Genomic DNA, 25,465 nt, shown 5'->3' with positions numbered 1-25,465 from the left:
ACGACCTCGTAGGCACGAGAGACTTGTGGGAGAAGACGGGTCTCGAATCGGGTTCCCGGTTTGGGAGTTAGAGTCGGATTTCACTTTAGGCAAACTAGTTCCTTAAGAAATTTGAATTCGTGGCGTTAATGCTCCAAAATCACCAAACGACGTCGGTTTAGCATGAAACTTGGCACACGCGTCCGCCTAGGCACGAGAGACTTGTGGGAGAGGACGGGGCTCGAATCGGGTTCCCGGTTTGGGAGTTAGAGCCGGATTTCACTTTAGGCAAACCACTTCCTTAAGAAACTAGAATTCGAGGTGTTAACGTCCCAAAATCACCAAACGCTGTCGGTTTAGCACAAAAGTTGGCACACACGACCTCCTAGGCACGAGAGACTTGTGGGAGAAGACGGGGCTCGAATCGGGTTTCTGGTTTGGGAGTTAGAGCCGAATTTCACTTTAGGCAAACTAGTTCCTTAAGAAACTTGAATTCGAGGCGATAATGCTCCAAAATCACCAAATAACGTCGGTTTTGCACGAAACTTGGCACACGCGACTGCCTAGGCACGAGAGACTTGTGGGAGAAGACGGGGCTCGAATCGGGTTCCCGGTATGGGAGTTAGAGCCGGATTTCACTTTACGCAAACTAGTTCCTTAAGAAACTTGAATTCGAGGTGTTAACGCCCCAAAATCACCAAACGGCGTCGGTTTAGCACAAAACTTGGCACACACGACCTTCTAGGCACGAGAGACGTGTGGGAGAAGACGGGGCTCGAATCGGGTTCCCGGTTTGGGAGTTAGAGTCGGGTTTCACTTTAGGCAAACTAGTTTTTAAGAAACTTGAATACGAGGTGTTAACGCCCCAAAATCACCAAACGGCGTCGATTTAGCACAAAACTTGGCACACACGACCTCCTAGGCATGAGAGACTTGTGGGAGAAGACGGGACTCGAATCGGGTTCCCTGTTCGGGAGTTAGAGCCAGATTTCACTTTAGGCAAACTAGTTCCATAAGAAACTTGAATTCGAGGCGTTAATGCTCCAAAATCACCAAACGACGTCTGTTTAGCACAAAACTTGGCACACGCGACCGGCTAGTCACGAGAGACTTGTAGGAGAAGACGGGGCTCGAATCGGGTTCCCGGTTTGGGAGTTAGAGCAAGATTTCACTTTAGGTAAACTACATCTTTAAGAAACTTGAATTCGAGGTGTTAACGCCCCAAAATCACCAAACGACATCGGTTTAGCACGAAACTTGGCACACGCGACTGCCTAGGCACAAGAGACTGGTGGGAGAAGACGGAGATCGAATCGGGTTCCCGGTTCGGTAGTTAGAGCCGGATTTCACTTTAGGTAAACTACTTCCTTAAGAAACTTGAATTCGAGGTGTTAACGCCCCAAGATCACCAAACGGCGTCAGTTTAGCACGAAACCTGGCATACACGACCGCCTAGGCACCAGAGCCTTGTTGGAGAAGGCGGGGCTCGAATCGGGTTCCCGGTTTGGGAGTTGGAGCCGGATTTCACTTTTGGCAAATGAGTTCGTTAAGAAACTTGAATTCGAGGCGTTAATGCTCTAAAATCACCAAACGACGTCGGTTTAGCCCGAAACTTGGTACGCGCGACCGCCTAGGCACGAGAGACTTGTGGGAGAAGACGGGGCTCGAATCGGGTTCCTGGTTTGGGAGTTAGAGCCGGGTTTCACTTTAGGCAAACTACTTCGTTAAGAAACTTAAATTCGAGGTGTTAACGCCCCAAAATCACCAAACGGTGTCGGTTTCGCACGAAACTTGGCACACACGACCTCCTAGGCATGAGAGACTTGTGGGAGAGGACGGGGCGCGAATCGGGTTCCCGGTTTGGGAGTTAGTACCGGATTTCACTTTGGGGAAACTACTTCCTTAAGAAACTAGAATTCGAGGTGTTAACGCTCCAAAATCACCAAAAGGCGTCGATTTAGCACGAAACTTGGCACACACGACCTCCTAGGCACGAGAGACTTGTGGGAGAAGACGGGGCTCGAATCGGGTTCCCGGTTTAGGAGTTAGAGACGGATTTCACTTTAGGCAAACTAGTTCCTTAAGAAATTTGAATGCGAGGTGTTAACGCCCCAAAATCACCAAACGGCGTCGGTTTAGCACGAAACTTGGCACACACGGCCTCCAAGGCACGAGAGACCTGTGGGAGAAGACGGGGCTCGAATCAGGTTCCCGGTTTGGGAGTTAGAGTCGGATTTCACTTTAGGCAAACTAGTTCCGTAAGAAACTTGAATTCGAGGCGTTAATGCTCCAAAATCACCAAACGACGTCGGCTTAGCACGAAACTTGGCACACGCGACCGCCTAGGCACGAGAGACTTGTGGGAGAAGACGGGGCGCGAATCGGGTTCCCGGTTTGGGAGTTAGAGCCAGATTTCACTTTAGCTAAACTACTTCCTTAAGAAACTTGAATTCGAGGTGTTAACGCCCCAAAATCACCAAACGGCGTCGGATTAGCACAAAACTTGGCACACACGACCACCTGGGCACGAGAGACTTGTGGGAGAAGACGGGGCGCGAATCGGGTTCCCGGTTTGGGAGTTAGAGCCAGATTTCACTTTAGCTAAACTACTTCCTTAAGAAACTTGAATTCGAGGTGTTAACGCCCCAAAATCACCAAACGACGTCGGTTTAGCACAAAACTTGGCACACACGACCACCTAGGCACGAGAGACTTGTGGGAGAAGAAGGGGCTCGAATCGGGTTCCCGGTTTGGGAGTTCGAGCCGGATTTCACTTTAGGTAAACTACTTCCTTAAGAAACTTGAATTCGAGGTGTTAATGCCCGAAAATCACCAAACGGCGTCAGTTTAGCACGAAACTTGGCACACACGACCTCCTAGGCACGAGAGACTTGTGGGAGAAGATGGGGCGTGAATTGGGTTCCCGGTTTGGGAGTTAGAGCCGGATTTCACTTTAGGGAAACTACTTCCTTAAGAAACTTGAATTCGAGGTGTTAACGCCCCAAAATCCCCAAACGGCGTCGGCTTAGCACGAAACCTGGCACACACGACCTCCTAGGCACGAGAGGCTTGTGGGAGAAGACGGGGCTCGAATCGGTTTCCCGGTTTGGGAGTTAGAGCCGGATTTCACTTTAGGCAAACTACTTCCCTATGAAACTTGAATTCGAGGCGTTCATGCACCAAAATCACCAAACGATGTCGGTTTAGCACGAAACTTGGCACACGCGACCGCCTAGGCACGAGAGACTTGTGGCAGTAGACGTGGCTGGAATCGGGTTCCCGGTTTGGGGGTTAGAGCCGGATTTCACTTTAGGCAAACTAGTTCCTTAAGAAACTTGAATTCGAGGTGTTAACGCCCCAAAATGACCAAACGACGTCGGTTTAGCACGAAACTTGGCACACACGACCTCCTAGGCAGGAGAGACTTATGGGTGAAGACGGGGCTCGAATCGGGTTCCCGGTTTGAGAGTTAGAGCCGGATTTCACTTTAGGCAAACTAGTTCCTTAAGAAACTTGAATTCGAGGTGTTAACGCCCCAAAATCACCAAACGGCGTCGATTTAGCGCGAAACTTGGCACACACGACCTCGTAGGCACGAGAAACTTGTAGGAGAAGACGGGGCTCGAATAGGGTTCCCGGTTTGGGAGTTTGAGCCGGATTTCACTTTAGGCAAACTAGTTCCTTAAGAAACTTGAATTCGAGGCGTTAATGCTCCAAAATCACCAAACGACGTCGGTTTAGCACGAAACTTGGAACATGCGACCGCCTAGGCACGAGAGACTTGTAGGAGAAGATGGGGCTCGAATCGGGTTCCCGGTTTGGGAGTTAGAGCCGGATTTCACTGTAGGTAAACTACTTCCTTAAGAAACTTGAATTCGAGGTGTTAACGCCCCAAAATCACCAAACGGCGTCGGTTTAGCACGAAACTTGGCACATACGACCGCCTAGGTACGAGAGACTTGTGGGAGAAGATGGGGCTCGAATCGGGTTCCCGGTTTGGGAGTTAGAGCCGGATTTCACTTTAGGTAAACTACTTCCTTAAGAAACTTGAATTCGAGGTGTTAATGCCCCAAAATCACCAAACGGCGTCGGTTTAGCACGAAACTTGGCACACACGACCCCCTAGGCAGGAGAGACTTGTGGGAGAAAACGGGGCGCGAATCGGGTTCCCGATTTGGGAGTTAGAGCCGGATTTCACTTTAGGGAAACTACTTCCTTAAGAAAGTTGAATTCGAGGTGTTAACGCCCCAAAATCTCCAAACGGCGTTGGTTTAGCACGAAACTTGGCACACACGACCTCCTAGGCACGAGTGACTTGTGGGAGAAGACGGAGCTCGAATCGGGTTCCTGGTTTGGGAGGTAGAGCGGGATTTCACTTTAGGCAAACTAGTTCCTTAAGAAACTTGAATTCGAGGCGTTAATGCTCCAAAATCACCAAACGCCGTCGGTTTAGCACGAAACATGGCACACGCGACCGCCTAGGCACGATAGACTTGTGGTGGAAGACAGGGCTCGAATCGGGTTCCCGGTTTGGGAGTTAGAGTCGGATTTCGGTCTAGTGAAAATTATTTACTAAAATATCTTTCTAGTTATATAGTAGTCAAATTTTTTTTTTATATTTTTCTGTAATTAAAATATTAACACCATTATATGGTTATTAATTATTTTTATCTTGTTTTTTTTCAGATATTTCCTGAGTAACAGTTTGCTTCTTATGGAATGCGGGCGTATAAAGATTATGACCAACTTTTGTTTTTGTAACCCACGAAAGAATCAAGACGAAAACTTTTGGTTTTGATTTTGATTTATGTTATTTAAATTTGTGAACAACATTTTGTATGTAGTGTCATAATTTTTATTGTTATGAATTTTTATTTATGTATTGTTATGAATAGAACAACATTATGAATTTTCATTATTTGTCAACTTTTGTTTATGTATGTATTTATATTATTATGTAATTTTTGGATTTTTTATAGTTATTTTTCATTTAATACAGGTTATTTTTATTTTTTTAATAATTTCCCAACAGGTTTTTTTTTTCTTTTTTTTTTTTTGAGACGGCATAACAACCCGTCGCAAAAAAAAAATTCTACGAGGCTTTTGCGACGGTAGCCATACTGTCGCAAAAGCCATGGAATGTAATTGAAAATAAAACCTTTAGCGACGGCTCAGGTTGCCGTCGGCAATAGTTATCAGCTATGACACTTTTAGCGACGGCATTATTGCCGTCTCAAAAAACCCATTTTAGAGACGGAAATACTGTACCGTCGCAAAAACTCAGATTTTCTTCCATTATTGGCGACAGAACATTGCCGTCGCAAAAAAGGCAGTCTCCCGTCGCAAAAAACAATGGCGACGGCACTTACCGTCGCTAAAGCCCTTTTGCAATCCCCTTTGTTGCGACCCCCACGTGCCGTCGCAAAAAGCCAAATTACCGTCGCAAAAAGTATTAGAGATGGCGTATGGACCATTTGCGACGGCGTTTTGCCGTCGCAAAAAACACTTTTTTTTGTAGTGTTACATGTTGTATTCAATTTTCATCATTATAACAGTAATTCATTGAGTTTCATTATAATAATATTTTATATAAATCAAATTAAAAATAATAATTCCCTCTCGTTATTATGCACTTAAGTAGTCATTCTTGTACTAAAATTTTTAAAAAACACCTAATTAAATGATCAAATACTGTACATAATTCCTTTTGAAAGTAAATTTTAGCTCTCAAAGTTTTGTATTCACTATACGTTCTTAAAGTAAATTTTAGTTTTCAAGTGTGTTCACTGTATACATGATAGTCTAAGCTCTCTACTCTACCTTGAGACACAAGAAGGATCCCAGCTCTCCTGCCCCTGTAGCATCATTCATATATTGTCCAGTAGTGATTGGGGGCCCGAAAACGGGACCCCCGAATGCCCCGAATTTTTTTTTTTTTTTTTTTTTTTTTTTTCAGCAGACGAAGAACAGAAGGAGGGGAGGGGAGGGGAGGGGGAGGGGGAAGGGGGAGGAGGAGGAGGGGGAGGAAGGACTGGAGGGGGCCTAAAAAATGGAGGAAGAAGACGGAGGAAGAAGAGGTGGCGATCGGCTACAGAGGCGGAGGCGCGGCGACGAGCAGAGGCGGCGATCGGCGACGGAGGCGGAGGCACGGCGACGAGCAGAGGCGGCGATCGGCGACGGAGGCGCGGCGACGCGATCGGCGACCGGCGACCTGTCTTCCCTCTCTCTCTCTCTTCTCTTTCTCTCCCTCTCCCTCTCTGTCTCTGCGAAGAAGACGAAGAAGAAGAAAATGGCGGAAGAAAAGAAAAAAAAAAAAAAAAATCAAAACCCAAAACGACGTCGTTTTGGGTTTTGAGCCAAATTCGACCCACGAATTTCGGGCCCTCAAACATTACTCTATATTGTCAGTTTGACAATTACCTAATATATTTTAAAAAATAAAATGAGGGTTCATTTTAATTAAAAAATTAGATTCATTTTTTAAATTCAAATAATGTAGCAATTATAATATCGAAGATAATTTTATATTTCTTATTTTTCTCTAAATACCAGCCAATCATCTCTCTTACATATTGTTAGGTTTTTTTTTTTTGTAATTGACAATTCTATTGGACAAAACTTTATTCAGTTGTATTTTTATTTACTCTATTGTATCTGTGAGTTATGAGAGCTTAGATACGAATCTAACCCGAGTTATGCTTATGTAGAAAAGTATGTCTTGACATTCCAATATTGACTTGAACATTCTTTATTTGCCACTTTATTGATTAAGTATAGTTGGCTTTTATGTGAGAACCACCTTTTAATCACATCACTCTAGCGGTAAAGTGAATGGTCAAGTGGTTATCCCATGACCTATTAATTCAATCCTTCTCCAAAAAAAGCCAAATAAACATGTCCTATGATGCTTACATAAATTGATTTGGAGTAGAATAAACTTAGATATATAAATGATTACCCTATGCCTTTTTTAGCAGTGGTAGGTACCATGTATGTCTTTTATACATAATCGAATCTTGCTGGAAGGGGATAAGCTCTTCCATATTTACATGTTTTCATATTTATTCATATTTTTCTTGTGAGCTCAAATTCAGACTCACATTAATGATTCAAATTGTTTACTTTGTAAATTTTGTAATAAAGGTAATTCATGTAAAAATCAATTTTATCGAACATCTATAAAATAAAAACGAATCACATTTTATTTTATATAGCAAATAGGATTGTAAACTTAAACTATTCATTTTATAAAATAAAACGTGATCTGTTTCTGTATTTATAGTTATTGATAAATCTAATGTTTCATGTGGATAACCTTTATTATGAAACCTATAAAGTAGACTGTTTGGATCATCAAAGTGAATTCAAATTGAAACCTATAAAAAAAGTACGGATAGGTATGGAGGATGGAGTAGACAGTTAGTTATCTTACAATCAATTCCATCCAGAGCCCCCCCTCTCCCATTCCAACAAGGAAAATGAGTTGGACCCCCTCAAGGAGACACCCCCTTTGACCCCCTCTCTCTCTGATTGGCCAGTTTTTCTTTTTTCTTTTTCTTTTTTTCCTTCTCCTCCAATCATCACCTGCCACGTGTGTGTGGGGGTAGTGGGGGTGGTGATTGGAGGGGGTCTCAATCACTTCCCTTCTAACAATATTTATGAAGTGTGATAAGAAATTGAAAGAGCTTTTAAAAATGCCTATATTTTCTAGAAGAAAATTTTATTGAAATTGCTATTATTCATAATTTTCAAAATAATACTCTATCAGTTCCATATTAATAATCCCTTTTAAAAATTTTAAAATTACATTTTAAATTCAAAATTTTAATGGTTAATTCAAAAATTCCCTTCTATTATCATCTTTAAATATATTTATAATTACTTTCCAAGGGATAATTTTAGAAACATTTAAATTTAAAACTTTGATTTTTCAAGGTGGACATTCATTTTGGGACAACAAAAAATGAAATAATGGACCAATGAATGAAATGAGACGGAGGAAGCATGTAACTAAAATTTGAGCTACAATAGTTCATAAGTTTTACCAATTTGGTTCATGACAATCAATTTGATTTTTAACAAAAATGCAACAAGAATTTCATAATCAAAACTATTTTGATTTATTACAAAACATCACAAAACTAAAATGAATTTGAGTCTGGTAATCAAGGCACTTCAATACATAATCATACACCATAGAGTCTGATAACTAAAATGGATTTGAGTCATGAAAAAAAATACCACCAAAATTTCACAACTAAGTTCACAAGTTACACTTTTTCAGTAAATGATGTGGAAGTATTTTCCACGTTATAGAATTGGTCAAGCCTTCAGACTTTTCCAGGTCTTCGTATTGTAATTCTTCTACTTCTTTAATATGTAATATGTAAGCAGTTATTTAGTAAATGATTATATATATACGTATGTAAGTTCACCGTGCACCCATAATCATTAGTTGCATCTTCCTCTTTTTCTTTTTTTTATCCATTTCCTCTCTCTCTCTCTCTCTCTCTCTCTCTCTCTCTCTCTCTCTCAAAATGTTGAGCAAAGCATGTTCTTCTTCTTCTGTTTCATAATGTTGATGCTCATTATGGTCCAACCAGTTACATTTGCAAGAAAACTAGCCACCAATCCAAGAAGTAAGTTCTCTCTCTGTTATATATTTCTATCAATGTTTTTTTTAATATTTATCGTAGTTCGCTACAACATATAAGAGTTTTAAAAATCAAGTTCTTTTATCGCTAAAAATATAAATTTTGTTGCAAAAAATATAAGAGACTACTTGTAGACACTAGCCCTGTGATTTTGTCTGAGTTAAGTTAAATTGTGATGGAATTGTTATATTAAACTGGTTTCAAAATGAATAGGGTAATATTTGATGAATTAAAATTCTGATTTTGATAAAATAGCTATATAATGTGAAAAAATAAAATAAATCTGGAATTAGTGACAAAATTTTTCATCCCTAAAGAAGGTGTTTTTTGTCCCTTATTTGGCTTAGGTGGATGACTAATTTTGTCATGCATTCTTTATTTCGTAGCTAAATGAATTTGTCATGACAAAAAATATTGTCACATTTTGTCACTATTACTTTTAATGTGTGATGAATTTTTTTTTCCCGACATTATTTCATATTTTTAATGATGAATTTGTTTTTGTCTCTATTGGTAACTTATTTGACTTATTTTTTTCGTCTTCATTTATATTTAACAGTACAAAATTATTTCGTCTCTATTTTTTATAATTTGTCAGTTTTGTCTCTAATTCATTCCTTAAATGATAAAATATTTCGTTGCTAATTACTTACAAGTATGTTCCCATCAATGCCTATTGGAGACCAAAAAAAAAAAATAATTGTCACAAATTTATCATTTTCAATGATGAATTTATTTTTTAGTCTCCAAAACCTTTTGGCAACAACATTTTGGCGACAAAATGGGTAAGGAAAACTTTTTGTCATAATTAGTTTAGGTGACAAAATGTGTACATTTTGGGATAAATTTGTTTCGTCTTTAAATCCCAAATTTGTTGTAGTGACTACTATGTTTTATTATTGAATTTCATTGAGATAATGAACTTTCCGAAAAGAACTTTGCATGTGTTTTCAAAAGAATTGAAAGCTTATGACATTGGAGCCTGGTATGGCATTTGCATTCATGTATTTGAGGCTGCTAAATATATATATATATACTTTGCTAAGATATCTCAATTGGATTTCGTGTTTATCACTAGTGAATTTTGTACAGGAAAAAATGTGGTAATCTTGCCTAGCTGAAGGCATGGGAATATTTTTGAGAAAACGATGCTCTATATCTTTTGTGATTACTTTTGGCAAGCTAAGGGCTTAAATTGTATGGGTTTGTCAACCATTTTTGTATAACCAGGCTTAAGTCTCGGAACTTGTAACCCTTGAGGCTTTTCTTTTGTTGATTATTTTCTTGTTTAGAATTGTCGCGCATGCTATGGATTCAACTTAGAAAAGATTAAATATGTATTGAATGTGGACTCCTTTTGTAAATCTCTTTCATGAAAGAAATGCAACTATAGAGATTTGATTAATGGAAATCTAAGTTTATTGATTGATGAAATAATCGAGTTATTTATATCTTTTATTTTGGGGGCATTATAGGGGATATCAGTGGCGACTAAGTAGTTGTGAGTGATACTGAGATCGACGGCGGCGGGGGTGATGATGAAGACAACGTGACGACAATGATGATGGAGACGTCAAATCTAACAAATTTGTAGCAACGTGCTGGTTAAGGTTTACAGATCTATAGATCTGGGGTCAATCTACATATCTCCAACGACGGCTCGATGGCAACAGATCCACAGAGAGAGAGAGAGAGAGAGAGAGAGAGAGAAAGGAACGACGGTGATGGTGATCAGTCGGCGGCACAACGGTAATAGAGGTAAGGAGAAGAGAGAAAGAGAGGCGTTGGTTTGTTTAGGATTTGGTTTGGAAACACAATATATATATACATGACTAATTTGGTCATTTTGCGATAGCTTGTCCTTATAGACATAATAGATTAGTGCTTGGACATTTGGGCAAGAAAAGTCCAAAATTGAACTTTTCAACTGAGCGTCCATTTTAAATTCACCTAATCTAGATATACTTAAATAACAAAGTATTTGTAATTTTTTTTTACAAAATTCATTAAATACAAATATATATATATATATATATATATTTAATAATTTTTTAAAGATGTTCTTCATAAATATTTAATTTTTTGATGGATCTAAGTTGGATAAATCTGAAAAATAAGAAATTGACTAAAATATGAAAAAAAAAAATTATTGAAGATAACAAAATACCAAAAAAAAAAAAAAAAACCCCTCAAAAAATGCGACTATTTTTTGTTTGATTTTTCATAATTTGTTTCTAAACAAGTTTTCGTTAATATTTAGGGAACTCAATGTAGGAGTACAGAAAAGATTTAAAATACCATTTTTTATTAAATTTAATAATTAAAATATTATTATTATTTATTAATTTTACTTAGTAAAAATAAGCAGATGATTTAAATTGAAAATAAATCAAAATATTAGTGTTTAACTTGATAAAATTAAAAATTTAGAAATTATTTTGTTGTAAAGATGATTTTTTTTGTGCGTATTTTTTTGTGTGTTTTTCCTATTTTATTTTTAAGTATTTCTTAAATATGTGTATATATAAATAATTGAATAAATTACTAACAGATCCTAATAATTGGACTTAATTTTCATTAAGTTGTATCAATTCGTTGCTGAAAATTGGTCCTAGAAAAATTGCCACTATAAATGATTTTTTATGATGATTTTCAAAATATGTCGCGAAACCCTGATAATTAGTAGCATTTTTCTGTGATGGATTTTTTAAACTATTGTTAAAATTTATAATTAGTGATGTTTTCTATGAATTTTTTTTTAAACTGTTACTGAAAATTGACAATAAGTGACACTTTTTTAATGTTTGATAAAAACACTATTAATTATTACAATAACTATTAGACGATAAGCTCAATTGAGAAAGAAAAATGTTAGAGATCTCAAATGTTTTACTAATATTTTTATCAAATGTTTCACTTGAGTGTGAGACCTACACCATATAGATCTCACGTGGATCCTATAATAATGCAAGATATTTAATAAAAATGTTGATAAAACATTTGAGACTTTTAACATTACTTATTGAGAAAACTTCAAATCACCTTTCTCACACGGCCTTACTCTTTCATTACGCCATGCAAGAGTTTGCATGGATAAGATTAGATTTCTAACTCTTTAGCCTCATTGGCTTAGGAAATTGGTCTGCAAATTTATGATGACACATCTATATCGTTTGCATGGATAAGATCAGATTTCTAACTCTTTAGCCTCATTGGCTCAGGAAATTGATCTGCAAACTTATGATATGACACATCTACCTCGTCTGCAAGATAATCTAAAGAACAATATAAGAAAATATCTGCACGAAGTATCCCTTCTTTTATTATTATTATTATTATTATTATTATTATTTTTTAAGTAGACTTTTCCAGTAAACACCCTGGAAGTCTTTTCCAAGTTACAGAATCTGTCCAGTTGTTAGAGACTTTTCCAAGTCTTCGTCTTGTTTTTTTTGATCAGCAAAGAGCAATTTATTAATGAAAAAGAAACCAAAGCAACAAGAAAACAACAAGAAGAGGGAAAAAAGAAAAAGACCCAGCTGGAAAGGCTCCAACCGAAACAACCACAACAACACCAGCAGAATAAACCCCAACTTACAACAACAAACCAAAAAGCAAAACCGAGCAGCAGAGCCAACGAACATAGCAGACCAATGAACACAGTAAGCCAAAGACCACCCACCACAGCAGACCAACAAACCAACCAACACTGCAGACCATCAACCCAAACAACACAGCAGATCAAACAGCACTAACACTTAGAATAAACAACACTGACATTAAAGCCCTGCTACACCCCTGAACAACAGCCAACAGAAGGATGGCTGAGAAGATGAATGTTGTTGACCAAATCATGGACGGAATATGCAGAATTCGGATAGTGATATTTAGCCCACATAACAACCTTGATCTTGATCTCCTCCTGCAGAAATTGCAGCTTAGAACCAGGTAGAGCCCCCTGAAACTTACATTCATTCCGACTTTTCCAAATGGCCCATAAAATAGCAAGAGGAAGAGACAGCCACATCTTCCTACCTATCTTCGAGAACCTGATGCCAGACCACCAGATTAGAAGGCCTTCAACTGACCCAGGCATCACCCAAGACAAACCCCACCAACCGACCAACTTAGACCAGATTTCCCAGACTACGGGACAGAACAGGAGCACATGCACAAGAGTTTCAACTGCTGAATTACAGAAAACACAGGAAACATTGGCATTAGCACCTAACACACCAATCCTTTGCAAGTACTCAGCCGATTTAATCCTGCCCTTCCAAGCAAGCCAAGCGAAGAATTGGGACTTAGGAGGAGAGAAAGAACTCCAAATAAAGGGAGGGACAGCATAGACAATCTGGTCTGATGGCCTATTATACACAGAAGCAACAGAAAACTGACCTGCCGAAGATGGAGACCAACATAGCCAGTCACTAGAGCTATTTACAGGAAGCGGAGCTGCATCAAGGATAGACTTAAGCCTGGCCACCTCTACCTCCTCCCAAACCCGTAAAGGCCTTCGGAAGGAAAACACCCACTCACCAACACTGCATCTTCTATCAAATACCATTCTCAAGGTTTCCTCCTTCTCCAACGACAACAAAAAGAGCCTAGGAAACTCAACCCTCAAACAAATCCCCCCCACCTATGTATCCAACCAGAACCTTATTCTCTTCCTATTGCCAACCTTAACCACAGTATTTGATAGATAATAGCTCCCAAGTTGAGGATTACCAATAGCAACCGACAATATGTCCTTCCAAAGCCTTGAAACTCTACTCGTATCTTCCAAAAAAGGACCCAGCCCCCTCCAACAGCCGGGTACTTGGCACAAATAATTTGTTTCCACAGCGCATCATCCTCAATGCCATACCTCCACCACCATTTAGAAAGCATACAATCATTGAATTCCCTAATCTTTTTAATGCACAAACCACCTTGGTCCTTACTTTTTGTTACTTCCGACCACTTCACCATATGCAGTTTCGGCCCAGATGTAGAACCACCCCAAAGAAAATTAGCCTGCAGCCTATCAATTATTTTTGCCACTCTTTCAACTAGTTTAAAAAGTGACAAATAATATACTGGCAAACTTGACAGCACTAACTTCACCAGCGTGAGTCTACAACCATAGGACAACAATTTCCTCTTCCAAGAGGCCAATTTAGACTTAAACTTATCAATAATCGGCTTCCAAGTGCTCTTCCTCTTAGGGCTAGCTCCCAATGGCAATCCAAGATAAGAAATAGGCAGCTTTTTACATATACAGTGCAATCTAGCAACAAAATCAACCACCAACTCATCAGCCACACCTACCCCACTCACACTGCTTTTATGAAAATTGATCTTAAGGCCAGACATGTGCTCAAAACACCTAAGAATTCTCTTAATTGTTAAAATTTCATACCAGTCAGCTTCACAAAAAATAATTGTGCCATCCGCAAACTGGAGGTGTGATAGGACAACACCCCCAACTCCAACCTTCACACCACGTATTAGACCCAAATCCTTAGCTCTAGATAGCAGAACATTTAGACCTTTAGCAACAATATTAAAAAGGAAGGGAGATAGCGGATCACCTTGCCTAAGCCCTTTTTCCGGGATGAATTCAGGAGTTGGGGATCCATTGACTAGAACAGACACCCTGGCAGAAGATAAGCATTCTTTCATCCAGCTAACCCACTTGGGACCAAAACCCATATTTGTAAGCAGAGATAGCAAGAAATCCCAATTCACCGAATCATACGCCTTTTCAAAATCCAATTTGAGGATTAAACCCTTCGTGTGAGACTATTTCCACTAGTCTACCACCTCACTAGCAATCAACACTCCATCAAGGATATTCCTACCTTCTACGAAAGCAGATTGAACTACACTTACAACCTTCGGAGCAACCTGCTTAAATCTATTTGCCAGCACCTTGGATAGAATTTTGTACATAGAACCAATCAAACTAATCGGTTTGAAGTCCGAAAGACCTTTTGAGCACTCCTTCTTAGAAACTAAAGTCACAAAGGAGCTTGTTAAACCTTTGGACAATCTTCCATTCCTATGAAAATCATTGAAGAAACGCACAACTTCAGGTTCAAACACTTTCCAGCATTTCTAAAAACAACCCAGATTGAACCCATTCGGACTAGGAGCTTTGTTTCCATCAGATATCTTAACTGCCTCCTAAATCTTTGTTGGCGTGAATTCAGATTCAATCAACTAGACTTCCGGAGTACCACCAATAATGGACTTAAACTGACCAATCAGCTTTCGCCTCACTTTCTAATTCTCAGAAAACAGGCCTTTAGAATACCTGAATACCTCCACCTTCAGCTGCTCAGGATCCTCAATGAGATTCCCATCAACTGTTAGAGAATTGAGCAAATTCGTATTCTGTCTACAAGAAGCCAAAGTATGAAAAAATCGAGTGTTCTTATCCCCTTTTAATGCCCAAGACATTCTAGATTTTTGCAGCCAAAGCCACTCCTCCCTTGTGCTCCACCTCCATACCTCCCCTCTCAACGCCTTCCTCATCTCCTTTTCCGAATCAACAAGTAGTCTAGATTCTTCAACCAACCCCAATTTATGTAACTTCTCTTTCGCAACCTTTAGATTATGTTTGATGTCCCCAAAAACCTCTACATTCCATTGCTTTAATTTTGACTTGAGAGCTTTCAGCTTGGATGAAATGACAAAACTAGCCCCTCCAGAAAAACCCAATTCCTCCCAAGACTGCTTAACAAAAGACAAGAATTGAGGATGCAGTACCCACGCATTTATGAACCTAAAAGGCCTCGGACCCCAATCTCTAACATCCTCCATAAGTACAATTGGGCAGTGATCCGAACCATACCTTGGCAAACCCCAAAACTTAAACTTGAACATATGAATCCACTCAGGAGATAGGAGAAACCTGTCAAGCTTACTCCATTTTTCACCATCCACAGCATTGCGCCAAGTGAACTGTCTGCCCAGCTGTAGATGCGCCCGAACGTCCTGGGAAAATCCCGTTTTGTTCATTAGGCTCACTACAGTTCAGACTCAATGTCACGGTTCTTAATCTGATCTTGCAAAGTGCAATGCGAGATTGATAAATCACCAAAGAGTCCAAATCTGGCAAATCATTTTGAAAAACTGATTTTTAGAAAGAAGTGCCAAACATGGACTGCTTTGCCAGATGCAGAGTCGCCACCTAAATATTTTATTTTTGGAAAATTTAGGAAACCCTGACGCATGCCTAAGGCCACGTGTCTATCGTCACCAAAGTTGCCTCGACTCAGGAACTTGGGTATGAGAGGGGAAGGTCATGTAATGAGCACCCCCACTCGCCCGATCAAAGATCGGCCTTTACTAACATGATATCTTGTTTTTGAAAACACATGTGCTCTTATTCCGGTTATTAACCTAGAATTACTATGTGATGCGCACAGCATACAAGTATAGACTAGATCGCCTAAGTTGGAACAAAACATCTCATATTCATTTGTTTTGAAAACGGTTTGCTACTCGCAAGTAGGCTAAAATGCGGATTTTGCCACCCTCAAGTGGGCTTAGGAAAATATGATTTTGCCACTCTCAAGTGGGCTTAAAACTTGCAATTAATGAATTGTTCCAATTCAAATAATCCAACCTTCACCCACAGGCATCTAAGCAGTTATATCACATAAGCACATAGCCTCATGGCAAGCATGCTATCATGGCAACACTCACACTCATGCATGGATGCCAAAGCATAAACACTTACCGAGTACTCCGAGCCAAAACAGAAACTAGTTAGTAATCAATGCATGATCCTAGTTCATGTTAAGATGGCTAATGCAACGCATGCGAGAATACAACTAAGATAGGCTCGGCTATGCTAAAATGGCATGTGAAATGCAACAGTTAATACATGTATTCAACTTGGTATTGAAATACAATGCAGTTAGTATGATGCGCCGAGCCCGGTGCATGCAAGACAGATGAATGAATGCAAACATGCGAAGCATAAGGATGCTAATTGAAACACGCCCTAAAACTAACCATCGTAAGATGGTAAATAAAAGGGAGAAAGAAATGGGGGTTGGAAGACATGCATCACACACAAGCACACTCATTACAATAGTTGTGCCCTCTCGACGGAGGGTTCGAATAAATAATACAGAACCGACTAATTAATTAACTATTCTAGCTAATTAATTATTACACAACCAAATTGAAACAAATACACATTCTAAGCTAACAAAAGTACTGAAATGGCCTCGTGACGAGGGATGCATGCATGCTTGAATTGCCTCGCTCGAAAATCCATCGAAATGTCCCGATTTGCCTCTGTTTGCAACTAGTCCCAGAACACTGCACAAAGCTTCAGAAAGCTAAAACTCCACCATAGGAACCTGTAGGGATGTTGCCGACCAGTTGTTGGCATTGGAGACCACCTGCCGACCACTTTTTATGCTAAAAACCAGAAAGAAGTGGTCGGCCAGCCACTTTATCTGATCGACCGACTAGTTTTTGCTGTTGGTTTCTGGTTTGCTGCAACAGAGAGCAAGAAAAGGGCATGGCAAAGTATTTGCAACACATGTATGCACAACCACCCTCCCTATCATTACGTAAGCTCAATGGAGTATGGTTCTCGACCCTCGGGCCACCAATCACGCATCTCGATGCATGATGGCCGAGGAACCCAAGTTGCACAACTCAATATGAAATGAATGCACGCACGAACACAAAAAGCCTAAAACTCCATCATGTATAGTCAAGAGTGTCGGCGATCGAGAATTGAGGCACGCTTCATCACTTCGAGTATGAAACGCCCGTCGTTTCCCGTGTTTGGACTAACCCCTATTCCAAACACAATGCAACAAATAACATGTCATGGCATACACAATGCGGCTCAAGCATGCGAACATACAATGCAATGAAACAAGCATGTGAACAAGATGCAAGGGACAAGCATGAAAATATGCAATGCAACATGAACAACCTAACAAGGCTAATGGCATGCTCAATGCACATGCATACATACTCAATGCAAGACAACACAGGCATGCAATCAATGTGAACAACAACTAGCATACACAATGCAAATGGACGTGGCATACACAACGCAATGAACCACATGGCATACACAATGCTCGATGGACTTAAACCGAAATGGACTGACCTCAGCCATGCCCAAATCAGTGGCCATACATGCTAAGATAGAAACTCAAAATGCTATACAAACATGCATGCATATTGGCCCAAGCTCAAGGCACAAAATACAACTCTTCAAAGACATTGAAAGGATGAAACATGGAGTACAATGGCATATGCACCAGCACTGAAATGGCATGCAAAATGACTTAGAATCATGTGAACAACCCATGTAATGCATGTTGAAAAGCTTAAGCGTCGAAGCTAGTGAAGTGTATTACACTAGAGGCATGCAAGACAATGCTCAAATGGCCAAACCAACCCCAAATAGACCCTATGCAGGCCAAAACAGTAGCAAAGATGGGTTGAGATGATGGCTTGAAAGGCACAAAAATGAGGCTCATGTAATAGCTCACAAATAGGGCATAAAGGCATAACTCTCAAGAGCACTTAAGGAGTGGAAAATATGGAAGTATAACAGCCCTACATGCTCTGAAATATCATTCTCAATGATGCCACACCATGCAAATACCTCAAGTTAAGTATGCAAGAGGCCTTGAAATTCAAAGCTAGTCAAGGCTATTACACTACAAGCATGCATGACAAGCATCATTCAACCAAGAAGCCTCAAAAAAGAGCTTGAACAGCCCAAAATATGAACAAGATCATGCTGGAGAATAGCAAAAATATGCTAGAATAATGAGCCAAAACATCATGCAAACAAAGCTAGTAAACAAGATTTACACTACAAGCATATGGAGCATGCAAGAGGCTACCAAACCAGCCAAAAACGGAGTCATGACATGTCAAATAATGACCAAAAATCTACTGAAATAGAGCTAATACATGCTAGAAAGACATGCTACTTTGATGAGCCATAAATGGGTTTACACTACACATACAGGAAGCAAACACAAGGTGACCAAACCAGCCATAGACAGAGCTAAGGCAGGCCCTAAAAGTCACAAAAAAGTGCCTGAACCAAGCCTTGAAAGTATGAAGATGCATGCTCCTTTGATAGGCCAATAATGCAAGCAAACCAAATAAGAAAAGAGGGGACACCCCCCTCTGAGTTGAGGCCTCAAAACGACATGCCTACCACTGAAAATCCACTGGATTTCAGTGGCTAAAAGGCCAAGCAAAGACCAACCCAAAGGCCTTAAGGCATGGCACAAAACAAGACTAAACAAGGCATGCAAGAGGGTAGAAGGCCCTTAACACCAAAAGGGCCTTAAACAAACATGCTAAGGACTGAAAAATAGAGCTTTTTGTAGTTCAATGTTAAGCCAAGAGAAGCATGAAAATATGGCTAAGAGAGTGATCAAAACAAAGCTTAAAAGGGAGAAAAGATGTTACCCTTGAAGCACTGCAATACCAGCAAATTTCTCAGCCAAGAACCAGCTTTTTAACCTCCAAAATGTCCTCCAAGAACCTCAGTTTAATGATGGGGGTGTATGGTTAAGAGTTGTGGTGCAAAAGTGGAGAACAACACACTCTTTAGGCACGAAATATAGAGATATAGAGGGAGATATATACTTATGCCTTAGGGAAATTTCAAAACCTCTGGAATGAAGAGGGAGGCTCTCTCTTATAGAAAAACAAAAGTTAAAGCTTCTTAGAGAAGCTAAAACTTGGATGCAATCCCTCCGTATGGAGGATACAGTCTGTGCTCTGTAGCTGGCACAGCTGGCATCCACACAGTCTGCCAAAACAGGGGGAAAACTGCCAAAACAGTGGTCGGCCGACCACCACAAGTGGTCTCCCAGGAAAGAAAGTGGTCGGCAGGGGAAAATGGTGGTCTCCACACTGAAAGCAAGCTAATGGTGTGGTGGGAGACTAGAAAAGGTGGCCCAACGACCAAGAAAATCAGTTTCTCGACCAGAAAACTGGCTGGCGAGAAGAAAAATGGTCTCCAAGGGAAAAAAACTGGTCTCCAACCCTCATACCACCTTCCAAACAAGGAATACAAGATTTTTTCCAAAAACAAACCAAAACGGATGCAAGACGAGAGTTCGGGAGGCAAAGCGTGCAGACGGGAGCCTCGAAAACTAGCTGTCGAGTACCAAAAGTGGTACACGACCACAAAAGTGGTCTCCCGGACCACAGTGTCCCTCTAGGGAGAGGAAGCAAGGTGTGGTTCAAAAACCAAGCCAAACGGAGAACGTTAAGCGGTCCCGAGACAAGGCGCACGGCCGAAGGCTCCAAAAACTGGAAACTAGTCTCCAAACGGGAAAAATGGCCTACAACCACGAAAAGTAGTCTATGACCACAGAGAGATGGTCTATAAGACCTCTCCCTCCCTCTGGGAAGGGAAACAAGGTTTGGTCCGCAAACCGAGCCGAAGCACAAAGAGTTCAGAGACCTAGAGACAAGGCTGACAGCCAAAACTCCGATGCTCGAAACGAGCACAACACACACTATCACCGAGCGCTCAATCGATGACGTTTGAGTCTTAAGGTCGATCAAAAATGGGGTGCCTACAGTTGCCCCTCTTTGACAGAACTTGAAAGTCATAAGTGACGGGAGTGAATGTCAAAGCCCAGAGATGACTCATTTTTGACAAGGCCGAATAAATAGGCGAGATAACAAAGAGACGTGCCCGCAGGCAGGGGCAAAATGCAAAAGACATGCACGAGGCCGAACATAACTCATGATAATGAAAAGAAAGCTGTAACGAAGCAATTATACACAATAAATGTGACAGTTTTAAGTGAACGAATACAAATCAAACTACATTTCATGCAGAAAGAATGCGAGAGAATTATACAATTCTCGCTACATCTCACGCGGAGAATACAATACCGTTCGGCTCGTCTGGTCACACCAGCTTCAAATGAACCATACATACAATATCGTGCCTGCAAAAGGATGAAACTCAACAGGTACAATATCGTTAGATACATGCATGGCAAGGCAAGTGAAAAGCGTGTGACAACGCAAGTGGAGGGGTGCATGACAATACAAGTAACGTGCGTAACAACGCAAGGCAGACGCGCATAACAATGCGAGTAACATGTGTGACAACGTAAGTAGAGATTACGCAAGTAAAGAGAGTGCATAACAATGCAGGAAACGTGCGCAACAACGTAAACAAGGTGTGCATAACAATGTAAGAAAAGTGCAACTTCAATAGCATGTTTGGAACAAAATGACGAGTAAAGAAGTTCATGCCTTAAAGAGAGCAATCCAACTGTGACCTCCGATTTACCTCTCGGAGGGGTTACACCGTATTCCAAAAGGATACACCTTGCCCATGACGAGTAACGATGAGCCACACATCGAAGATTCGAATTTGAAGTTCCCGCGGAGACAATTTTGCGTCGAAAAGTGTACTTTTCTTGTGCTTTCTCGAGAGCCGAGGACTCCAATCATTACCAAAATATATAGGGAGAACAAATGGACTTTGGAGACCACCCATGAGGTCCACGGACCACCTAGAACATCCACCGACTAGTTTTTGACCACCAAGTGGTTGGCCAGCCAGAAAAACTGGCCGGCCGACCAGTTTACATAATTTGGGGCAGTTTTGTCTTTTAAGGTTCGGTCCTTTAAGTTCACACATCCAAATGACTCTTGCTCACAACTGTAAGACCGAAATACATCCCTCTTCCTTCCTAGACCATTTTCTCTCTCAGATCTACACTCTATATGCGTTTTCCAACGCCCCCACGTGAAGTTGTTTCGCGAAAACTTTCGATTCTCTTCGTTTTGAACCGATTAAAATTTGATTCCAGTGCTTCTTTCTCTATTTTCACCACTTGAGGTGTGTTTGTCTTGAAGTTTGGCACTTTTTCTCGGGCGTTGACTTTTATTGACTTTTTCTCTTCCCGAGAGTTGACTTTTGTTGACTTTTTGCAATTTTGGCTCATTTTGCTCATTCTTGCTCATTTTTGCAGATTTCTTCGGATGGCGGATCGCTTTCATCACGATGGAGATTCTCCACACGTCGAGGACGAGCCAGACATCATGTCATTGCCTCCGAGGATACGACCGTTTGATCCTAAGCATACCATCTGGGGGAGCACATTCTTCCTCCTAGCACCTTCTATCACTTTACCGACTCCATGCGGCGAGCACCCATGGACCTACTGCTACGGGAGCCAGAGTCTCACCTATCTCACCAGGCGCGAGAGTTACGTACTTCAGTTTTACATTGTTTGCAATGTATTCTGCATTTCCTGCACATTTCATGTTTTTGCTATGCTCCTTCTGAACACATTCATATGCACAGTACTTCTGCTTATTCTGGCATACGGCTTGCACAGAGCACAATACTAATTTGGCACGCAGCTCATTTGGGATATGATGCTGAGTTGGCATACAGTTCACCACAATATTCTGTTAATTTGGCACATAGCTCACTCTAAACACACGATTCATTCTGACCACACTGTTCGTTTTGGGCACACAACTCATTCTTGGGGCACACGGCTCGTTCTTGGGCACACGGCTCGTTTTCGGGCACAAAACTCATTCTCGGGCACACAACTCATTCTTTTCGGGCACACAGCTCATTTTTCGAGCACACAGCTCACTTTTAGGCAAACAGCTCATTTTCAGGCACACAACTCATTTTCGGGCACACAGCTTGCTTTCCGGGCACACAGCTCATTCTCGGGCACATAGCTCTTTCTTGGGCACTCGGTTCATTTTCAGGCATACAGCTCATTTTCGGGCACACAGCTCATTCTTGGGCACACAGCTCATTCTTTTTGGGCACATAACTCGTTTTCGGGCACATAACTCGTTCTCGGGCACACATCTCATTTTCGTCACTTTGGACACGCAGCTCACACATTTCAATTCTGAACACGCAGCTTATAAATTTTCATTTATGAACGCATAGCTCATTCACTTCATTTGCACGCAGCTTATACATTCTCACTCTGAACACTCAGCTCACACGTTCCAACTCTGAACACGCAGCCCATACATTTTCATTTCTGAACACACAGCTCATTCACTTCATTTGCACGCAGCTCTTACATTCCACTTTGAACACGCGGCTCAGACATTTCTATTCTGAAACTGAATACATCTATTCATTCTGAATGCAGGTATCTTCCTGTTCCACATGGGGTTATGGATCGATTATTGCTAGGGAGTGGTATATGGAGCTCCCAGATGCTGTTTGCCATATCATGGATGAGGCAGGATTTGGACCTTTTTGTGCTGGCTTATCGCGTCATCCGGCGAGTAGGACTCTCATGGGTGCACTTGTGGAGAGATGGTGGGACACCACCAACTCGTTCTATTTTTCAGCTACTGGGGACATGACGATGACCCCATATGATTTCTCCATGCTGACGGCCCTTGACGTGGCAGGTCGACTGATCCCCTATGATGTAGATATGGGCGAGTGGGAGGCCGCTTGGATTTATCTGCTGGGAGCCCGCCCGCCGATCAACAGATCATCAGGTAGGGTCAGGTACACCTGGTTTTCTGAGCGGTTCAGGAGGACTTTGCCTGAGACCATCGAGGCCATACAACAGTATGCTCAGGGATTTTTGATGTTCCTCCTTGGGACCACTCTGTTTTTCGACAGGGGAAACACAGTTGGACTTTATCTGCTTAGTGCATTGGTAGACCTATCATAAGTCAGTCAGTATGATTGGGGTGGCGCTAGCCTCGTTACCCTTTATTGCTACATGAGCGCGACCTCCCGCGGACGGGGAAACATAGTAGGTGGTTACTGGCGAGCCTGGGAGGTATGTTTTACCCTCTTTGTTTTACATTTCTACTTTTCATTACCTGTACACTGCACACGGCACACATTACTTTCTGTATTCTATATTCTGCACTCAGTATTCTGTATTCCCTTATACATTCTGTGCACTGACAGCTACTGTCTTGTCTTTCACAGCTATGGGTTTATGCCTACTTCCCGACGCTGGCTCCTGAGCTCGAGGTTGAGGTACCTCTGGAGATCCCCTTATCTCACAGATTTGAGAGTCGGTGCCGGCCAAGGCCTCGGGAGACTCTGCTATACCTCCAACAGTTCTTCGACACTACACGGGCGACAGAGGTAATCAAGAACTCTCAGTTCTTCATGCTTTCAGCTTTAATTCATCTTGCATATTCATGACATGTAATCCGTTTATGCACTTGCCATCTGCAGATTACTTGGCAGCCATGGGCACCCTTGTCAGGAGATGCCCGGTTTCGGTTCCCTGGGGCGTGGGCCGCTTCTCAATACAGGGTTTTGTTTGAGGGGCCAGCTGGCAGGGCCTGGTTTCTGGGGGATCGCTTCTTGCTTCAGAAGATGGGCCACCCTGCTCAGAATATCCCCTCAGTACCTCCAGAGGACATGCGGTCCACTGAGAGACTCACTTCCCAGGAGGTCGAGGTCCTTATGTTGGGTACTGATGCAGTTCTGTTGTTGGAGGAGGGGGAGTACGCGACCTACTGCCATATATACTTGATGCCTCCACTGACAGGTGTCTGTACTCCAACGAGGAGGGCTGCTGACATGCCATTATCGAGTCGAGTTTGGGCTATAGATACCCCTTCGACTAGCAGGGCTGGCATATCGAGGAGTGGGGCTAGAGAGATCCCCCCGACTTACCAGTATGTTGGGTGGCCAGATCTTCCGACCGAGCTGATAGGCTGGCGGTATGGGACATCCTACCCGATTCCATTGGAGCCTCTATTGCCTAATCATTGATACGTCAGTGACCCTGACTCGCCACTGGTATGCTTTACAGTTTTGATTTATCACTCAGATATTTAGACATTCATTCATTCACTGATGACTTGCACTTGCATCTGTAGCCTCCCAGAGAGTATACTGAGGGGTTACTTGGAGTGGTGGCCTCACTCGAGAGCATGGCCCTGTGGAGGGAGAGACTGCTGTTTATTGTCGGCGTTTCAGTACTTTTCAATTTCCTTGCATTTATCATACTTCTGATGACATACTGAAATTGAACATTCCATTACATTGGTTGACTGCACGTGTAGAGTACATCTGACACACCACATTCACATACTATATATGTATGCACACACTATACACAGCATTCCTGTATCTGCATCTGCATCTGATATACATACTTTGGCTGATATATTCAAACTGCCTTTTTTCAGGTCCCACCGCTACAGGGTGGGCCATCCAGGCCTTCTCGAGGAGCTGGGAGAGGGGGCTCTACTCGCAGCTGAGGCAGACGTAGAGCACCTATCAGAGATGATGAGGAGTCTAGCAAGGAGGAAGAGTCTGCACATCCTCAGTCAGAGACATCCGCAGGCAGAGAGGATGACTCTGGTTCCGGTTCTGAGAGCGGAGGTGATGCCGAGGAGGATTCCGAGGATGGCGGCTCCGATTCGGATGGTGGTGCTAGTGGGGGTGGTGTAGAGGCCGCTCAGCCGAAGAGGATGAAGAGAGCCTCCCTATCTTGAGCCCGATAGCACTAATGCAAACGTTCCTGCTTTATTTTCCTTTTTACATGTAGTTGTAGCACATTGTACAGCGTTAGGCAGTTTTATTTTCTTTAAAACTTGTACCCTATTGTAAGATGTTGTAAAAAAGAAGCTATGTCGGAATGAAACAACTTTTTACTCAAAAAGTGTTGTATTTTGTATTCTTAGCATCGCATCGCATCATTTTGCACAAAAATGAGATTGAATGGAAATTGAACATTGTGTATTGCCAAGTCAGGTAGTGAGCCAACATAGCGAACTAAACAACTTAACTCACTAAGAAACAACAAAACCTTAGCAAGTTTACAACTCGA

The 25,465-nt window shown here is 41.5% G+C and overlaps 1 protein-coding gene and 1 long non-coding RNA gene across 2 annotated transcripts; both read right to left on the bottom strand.

Moving 5' to 3' along the window:
* Window positions 1–12,076: 12,076 nt before the first annotated feature.
* LOC145790317 (uncharacterized) lies at window positions 12,077–14,075 on the bottom strand. Its single transcript, XR_014328999.1, has 2 exons — window positions 13,032–14,075; window positions 12,077–12,821 (listed from the first exon to the last, which is right to left on the bottom strand). It is a non-coding gene; the product is annotated as an uncharacterized LOC145790317 (long non-coding RNA).
* Window positions 14,076–14,429: 354 nt separating this feature from the next.
* Window positions 14,430–15,443, bottom strand: LOC145791982 (uncharacterized). The gene is made up of 2 exons (XM_082872448.1): window positions 14,935–15,443; window positions 14,430–14,679 (listed from the first exon to the last, which is right to left on the bottom strand). Exons 1-2 carry the CDS (start codon window positions 15,441–15,443, stop codon window positions 14,430–14,432), a joined length of 759 nt encoding a protein of 252 aa, XP_082728574.1.
* Window positions 15,444–25,465: the final 10,022 nt, after the last annotated feature.

The sequence above is a fragment of the Camellia sinensis genome, chromosome 5 (assembly GCF_055761805.1).
Source record: "Camellia sinensis isolate YWXY chromosome 5, ASM5576180v1, whole genome shotgun sequence".
Taxonomy (NCBI): Eukaryota; Viridiplantae; Streptophyta; class Magnoliopsida; order Ericales; family Theaceae; genus Camellia; species Camellia sinensis.
Note: the sequence above shows the minus strand (reverse complement) of the source record. Positions and strands in the feature narration are given on the sequence as shown.

Excerpts from the sequence above, each read along its gene's own strand:
- LOC145791982 (XM_082872448.1), bottom strand. The coding sequence starts at position 15,443 with ATGGAGGATGTTAGAGATTGGGGTCCGAGGCCTTTTAGGTTCATAAAT. Across the intron at positions 14,680-14,934 it reads CTGAAGGTGGAGGTATTCAG|GAATGGAAGATTGTCCAAAG; the intron begins GTATTCTAAAGG and ends TGATTTTCATAG.